Genomic DNA, 6,960 nt, shown 5'->3' with positions numbered 1-6,960 from the left:
GTCCAGCAGCGCCCCCTGCTGGAGGATCCACAGCTGCCCTCAGGAGCTCTGATAGACCAGGCCAAACACCTGGGCAACCTGACCTTCAACATCTGGAACAAGATGAAGGACATGGTCTCCTACACTCCTGTGATCCTGGGACCCAAACACTGCCGGTCCAGGACTCATCCTGTCCGAAGATCTGACCAGTGTGAGACGAGGAGGAGAGAGACAGCAGCGCCCTGACAATCCAGAGAGGTTTGACTTGTACACCTCTGTCCTCGGCTCGGAGGGCTTCAACTCAGGGACTCACAGCTGGGAGGTCGAGATTGGAGACAGTACAGACTGGTCTCTGGGTGTGTTAGCAGAGTCCGTCCAGAGGAAAGGAGCCATATTGTCTGGATTATGGACTATATGGTTCTGTGATGGTAAATACAGAACCTTCTCCACATCACTTCGATCCACTGTTCTTGTACTGAAGAGGAAGCTTCGGAGGATCAGAGTGTATCTGGACTGGGAGGAAGGGAAGTTGTCGTTCTCTGATCCTGATACTAACACACACATTCACACCTTCACACACACTTTCACTGAAAGATTGTTTCCATACATCAGCACCTGGAATGAACTCCCACTTACTGTTTTACCAGTTATGGCCTCCAGTGACTGTAGAAAAACACACTGATGATGATGATGATGCCTTGTTCACAAAATCTTTTGGGTAATTTTAATCCTTATGGAATCTGATCATGTAAACATTAAGGGCCCGATTTGAATCGCTCAAACGCAACAACAAGTGTAAAGTGGTAGGTCTTGGGTGCACAGACTCTGTGGGTGTCTCCACCTGCTGTTTTGGTCCACGTATGCGCAGCAGTGCAAAGTGCAAAAGGGCTGGATGAAGTGGCATATAGATCGGAGGCTGTGGTGAATGATCAATACACTCTGAACCACTCTCGCTGGTCTGAGAAACAGCTGAGCCAATCACAACGAGAAGTCTGAGACAATTAAGCATCAAGGAAGGTGTGCTGAAGGAAGTCATGGGGATCATGGTTTCATACAGAATCATGGTGAAGCTCATTGTCGGAGGGTCAGTCGCCCCTGTCTGTCTTTGAGTGTGTGTTTGTGTTCATCCGCTGCCAGTCGAGATCACAGATGTTCTCCCTGCAGTTCACAAAGTGACATCGCTACAGAAAGAGATCCTAATTTGAATTATTTTTGCTGCTTAATGGAGAAAACTGCAGGACCTATGCTTTCGAAACTCACGGTCTTCAATGACGCACCTTCCAAAATCGCCAAACAGGCCGCGCCCTCTCAATTCAATTCAGTGACCAACTTAATAGCTGTACAGCCCTTATAATAAAAGAACACAAACTGAACATGGGCTTTTTTACATATAGTCTAACACTATATCTGTTTCTATGTTGTTGCACTGTGGATAAAACTTACTTATTTGTTTCTTAATCTGAGATTTTTACTTTATTTTATCTTTCCATGCTCTGTTTTCGTGCTACAACACATCTTTATTTATTTATTTATTTATTTTTTGGGTATATATCTTTATGTACATGTTTTCATGAATCCATTATGGTGCCGTAAAGCAAAATATGATACATTTTAAACATTTTGTCTAAATAAAGGGACTACAGAAGCCTCCTTGGTTCATATGTCTATTTTATTTTATTTTTTGTGTAACAAAATTTTACAGTGAAGGAAATTAATCTTATCAAATTTGTGTTTCTATTACACTTCCTGATTTAGCTTCCCAAATCTTAAACCTTCCTCGCAGAGTTGAGTTTCAAAGCCTCACAGTGAGCAGGGAGGACATTTAAGATTTGGAGGCTCTATAATAAAATCAGGGAATGTGTCTTAAGTCAGGTAGCTGTAATTGTTGGTATACCTCTTAATTGCTGTATAATGCTGCATAATGTGTATCTGCGTGTTCATGTCTCAGGGATTCAGTCTCTCCTGGAGCGACCCTGCACAAAGTCTACAAGCTGCTGCCTCTGCTGGCCAACAACAGGGAGAGGCGGGGCATCGCTCTGGACGGCAAACTGAAGCACGAAGACACCAACCTGGCGTCATCAAGCATGTGAGCAAACGGAGACACAGCAAGCCTCTTAAAAAAAAAAAATGTTAGATGGATCCAGTAGCTCCTGCGCAGCACTAAATGACATGCCATATTTATTAAACTGGCTAATTTAAATAATCTTTTTCTTCTCAGCGTCAAGGAAGGTGTGCTGAAGGAAGTCATGGGGATCATGGTTTCATACAGAATCATGGTGAAGCTCATTGTCGGAGGGTCAGTCGCCCCTGTCTGTCTTTGAGTGTGTGTTTGTGTTCATCGCTTGCCACTCGGTGTGGGATCGGTCTAATGAAATCTTGGTCACAGTTTTTGAAATAAAAACGTGTTTGGCGTCTCTGGTAGTGACGAACCTACAGAGAATTAATCAGCTGAATCTGCAGCTCCCCTCGGCTTTATGGAGCTTTATAGTGAGTTTCAGTTCGTTGTTTATCTGTCCGGCCCACAACTTTACTGTTTCGGTTCACTCTCAGCGCTCTCATAGTGTCGTTTTCACAGAAAAAGCTGTAAAAAGCCACTGTACACTACCTGCTCAGCAGCAAACACAGTCAGAGAGCAGCTGGTGAACATAGCGGAGCATCTGGCAGCTAAAGAGCCAGATATTTCCCTCAGGAGCTGCTGAACGTAGCGGAGCATTTAGCAGCTAAAGAGCCAGATGTTTCCCTCAGGAGCTGGTGGAGACCAAACACAGAGCTGACAGAGAGAAGGCCGGACTCACATTCATCAGGTGACACAAACACGACTCCTAATGTGCTGTCAAGTCCACCATATCAACTTAAATGTTGTGTTCGCAACAAGTGGACAAAGAAAAAATCAGTTATTGCAGGTTTAACCTAGTTTTGATATGTTTGACTTTGAACTCGCTGCCTCCCGACTGTTGTCATCTTTCAAATGTTTTATGTTTTCAAATGTTAATCTCGCCATGTTAAAGGTGGGGAACGCGATTCTGGGAGAAATCCAATACCATGACAAACACCATGATACAGAGCGAACAACGACACAGCAAGTAACGTAACTAACGTTAGCTAGGTTGTGGGTTAGCAAACTGTCGCTACAGTTGCTGCTGCGAAGCTAACAGCCAGAGAGGCTATAGCTAACATCACAACAACAGCAGATCTTGGCAAACTAGAAAGTCAGCTGAATGTCCGCGGGCAAGTCGTTTAACGTTACCTGACACACACATCATGGCTGGAAGTGCAGTGTGGCTCGGTCCGAGCCGCTTTGTTTATTTCCTGTCCCGTTTACAGAGGGGCCAGCGCACACTGAACGGACAGCTAGCGGACCGTGAGATATTTGCTGAATTTGACAAAAAGACGTATATTGGATTCAAATCGCTTACCCTACCTTTTAATCAAATCATTCAACATAATTTTGTTTTGTTTTTGCTTTTTATTTGTTCCGATTTTAATTTTTGTCTCCGCCACGCTCACAGGATGATGGGATCAAGGTGGGTCGATGTCTCCTTGTTTTCATTAATAGTAGTTACTCTGTTCAGTTTGAGTATTTAAATTTCATTCCACTACTTTTGTGAAAAATTAAAGTAAGAAAGTGACAGAATGTAGTTCAGCATTTTCTCAGAGGCAGAAAAGAATGAAAGTGAATAGAAATCAAACATGGCCGCCTAGTTTAATACTGCCTCTAAATAAAACTCTACCAACTGTTGCACAGTACTAGGGAAGTCTTTCACATGATGATTAAGATTGAGACATTAAGATGTTATCAATTTCTTTTTCAGGATAGCATATTTATCAATAAATTGTTTGTTCAACACATTTGTTTACATGATTGGTACATCACGTACTGTGCATTCATTCATTAACACAGTCGCAGTGAGAAACGTTTGTTTTGGTTTGTTTTCCAGTGAGGTCGGCCTGGAAGTTCCCTTCAAACTGATGCATCCTAAACCTGATGCAGGTAAGGAGACTGTGTACATCTGTAGCAAAACGTTGGTTGTTGATTACGTGTAGCTTTCCCAAAAGCGCATACATGTAATGAATAACGGCTGCATTCATTCAGGTGTATAAATGTGTTTATACGTGATTTATGTCCACATTTTCATAGTCGGGTGACTCTTTTCTTTTTCTTCATTGCTGCCAACAGTGAAGGAGAGGTATGATGGTTTTCCAAACAAATAATAGATAAATAAAATAATTTAAATGTATTTTTTAATCTTTTTTTGACTCTAAAAGAAGCCTCAGTCCTTTGTTGAGTGAATGAGTGAATGAATGAACAGGACTGACTCAGAGATCAGACCGCAGGTCTACTCGTTGTGCCTGAGGACGAACGTTGCTGTGTTATTGTGACGCTCGCTGTAAACGTCCTCTGCCTGTCCTCACTTTTGTTTAGTTCGTGCAGGGACAAGATCGTGTTCCAGGATCTTTTATCACTTCATCAGCTCTTTTTGTTTAGGCCGTCAGTCCTCCGTTAGCTCCTGTTTATATCCCGGTGTCTTCATCAGCAGTATCAGCTTCCCTCTGTTTGTTTTTTTGCTTTTCTCTTTCTTCATGCCCCTTTTGTCTTTTTTTTACAGTTTGTCAGGTTTAAACAAGTTCAGAAGGTTAAAAGGAAAAGATATAAGAAGTTGACGCCCACTCGTGTTTTCAGTTGTTCTGGTTCGTTAGACCTCGTCTCAGGTCAACCTGCTGGTCCTGGAAGTGTTTTCCCCCACTCTGTATTCCCATTTTCAAGATTCCTTCAAACGATATACTTAAATGTTACACGGGAAACACTGGACTCTTCTGGATAATTCTGAGAAATCATGTTTTGTCCAGTTTGGCGGACAGGTCTACCCATGAGCCACGGTGGTCGCTGCCAGTCAGAGCTGTCGCGAATTCAAAACGCTTGATCGTTGAATTTTTGAACAAAACAGGGCACCGTAGTTGCTGAATTCGTCCAAAACTGACCCAGAAGTGAATCAAAGTGAAGTGATTTAAGCTGCGGACTGCGTCTAGACTGTCTGTTCCCAGCTTTACCCGACTCTGTCTGTATTCCCCGACATGTGACAGATCCCACTATTGTTCCCACAGTTCTTATCTAACACCGCTGTTGTCTGTCTGTAGTGAGATGGAGGAGGAGATGGAGTTCCAGGAGTTCAAGCGCTCCTACCTGAAGGGGATGATCGATGACGAGGACGAAGATGGAAACGTGTCGGGTGGGGACGACATGGCGCCCAAAGAGAAATAGAGGACAGAGCAGCAGGAACGACGACGGCTGAAACAAAGACGGCTGGGAGTTTAAGTCGTCTCAGTGTTTGTGCTAGTAAAAGTCTTCATTAAAGGACCATACCTGTGATTTTGCTTGTTTTAGTACCACGTGGGTGTACTTCACTAGCTACACTAAGTAGGGGCAGAAAGGCTCCAAAACAAAATGACAGAAACAGCACTCATATACCATCAGCTGATCTTTTTGCTAAGGCTAACATGTTAGCAGACAGTTGCTTATTTACACATCCAGCAGACACAGAGCCACATGATGATGATAATAATAATAATAAAACTTTATTTATAGAGCACTAATTAAAACAAAGTACAAAGTGCTTCACAACAAGAGAAATAAAACACCACAGTGAAAGATGAAATATAAAGAGATAAAATACACAAAAGCAACAAAATAAACAGCCAGTTCAGGTAAAATCAGGATCTTCTTTCCGATAAAAATGTCTTTTGAGACGAGACTTATACGAAGACTCTGACTCAGACAGCCTCGTTTCTTCAGACAAGTTTTTCCAGATCCTCGGGGCCCTGATGGCCAAAGCTCTGTCCCCCTTAGTTTCCATCCTGGACTCAGGAACAGACAGGAGACCCCTGCCCGAAGATCTCAAAGTCCTCCAGTCATCCATTGGAGTTGTGTTTGTGTCCACCTGAAGTCTAATATTGATCTCCTTTTAGCTCTGGTTGTTTCTTCACCAACTCTTGAGTAAAAATGCGTCTCTCTTTAGCTGCTAGCTGTTCCACTTTCTTCACCAGCTACAGTCTCTTAACTTTGTCTGTTGGAAACGTCTCCCACAGTTTTATACAGTGGAGTTGGATGGACTCAACCAAACAGTCTGGATGCTATAAGAGGTCAGAGGTCACGTAGAGCTGCGGAGGTGGCGTTCATTCTCGGTGGGTTCTGAACTACGAGAGAGACTTAAATATTAATTAAATGGAGCCTTAAAGCTCACATCTGCGTGAGCGTCTGTTTGCAGCCCAAAATTTATGACGATAATTATTTAAATCTATGAATGTGTATACAAGGACAAAACAGGCTGCAGTGTCTGAATGTGAGTCTTAGGTAATAGTATTGAGGCTGGAAGCTAATAACTAATAGTGTACAACATTTAATACTGTAGCTAAATCTCATCTCAAGATTATTTCTTTTAGCTAACATTTGCTACGCTAACATGCAAAACCACCGATATGGTCCTTCAGTAGAATAAGGGATGAATCCTTGCAAAGTCAGTTGTAAGAACCATTTTTGTGTTGTTTTTTTTTTTTCCATTAACGCAGGTAATTTCTGACTCTTAACTGCAATTTTAGATCTGAAGTAACTTGAGACAACAACACTAGTCATCTGTTCATTTTCTACAATCGGAGAACAAGTGGATTGTGTGATGCCGGAGAACTATATTTGAATTATATTTGAATATTGTGAAGATCTGACAAAATTGCAAGCTCTCATAAATAATATGGGAATGAGTTTCCTGCTGGGCGCGGCTCCGGAGGAAATGATCAGACTGATGTGACTTGTCGGTCGTGTCGCTCACTGTAAAACTGCCGCTAATGTGTTCAGATTTACTGTAGCAACATTTATGTAGAAGACTAAATTTTAATTTCCTAATTAAAGGAGATGTGATGCTCTGTGCGACCATGCAGTTTCAACTCTGTGACATTAAAAGCTGATTGATTTATTCGTGCTTTAGCTCT

The 6,960-nt window shown here is 42.3% G+C and overlaps 1 protein-coding gene across 9 annotated transcripts in view; it reads left to right on the top strand.

Moving 5' to 3' along the window:
* The window catches only part of saga (S-antigen; retina and pineal gland (arrestin) a), a 19,073-nt gene extending 13,726 nt beyond the window's left edge, over window positions 1-5,347 (top strand). For 6 of the 9 annotated variants that reach the window (XM_044219747.1, XM_044219749.1, XM_044219745.1 and 3 more), the window contains exons 11-16: window positions 1,928-2,065; window positions 2,198-2,275; window positions 3,489-3,503; window positions 3,918-3,970; window positions 4,157-4,166; window positions 5,116-5,347. In XM_044219747.1, the coding sequence (XP_044075682.1) occupies window positions 1,928-2,065; window positions 2,198-2,275; window positions 3,489-3,503; window positions 3,918-3,970; window positions 4,157-4,166; window positions 5,116-5,239 (418 nt within the window). In that variant the 3' untranslated portion in view covers window positions 5,240-5,347. The remainder of the gene's footprint in view (window positions 1-1,927; window positions 2,066-2,197; window positions 2,276-3,488; window positions 3,504-3,917; window positions 3,971-4,156; window positions 4,167-5,115) is intronic. The other 3 variants (XM_044219746.1, XM_044219744.1, XM_044219752.1) reach the window with 3 other exon arrangements.
* Window positions 5,348-6,960: the final 1,613 nt, after the last annotated feature.

The sequence above is a fragment of the Siniperca chuatsi genome, linkage group LG13 (assembly GCF_020085105.1).
Source record: "Siniperca chuatsi isolate FFG_IHB_CAS linkage group LG13, ASM2008510v1, whole genome shotgun sequence".
Taxonomy (NCBI): Eukaryota; Metazoa; Chordata; class Actinopteri; order Centrarchiformes; family Sinipercidae; genus Siniperca; species Siniperca chuatsi.
Note: the sequence above shows the minus strand (reverse complement) of the source record. Positions and strands in the feature narration are given on the sequence as shown.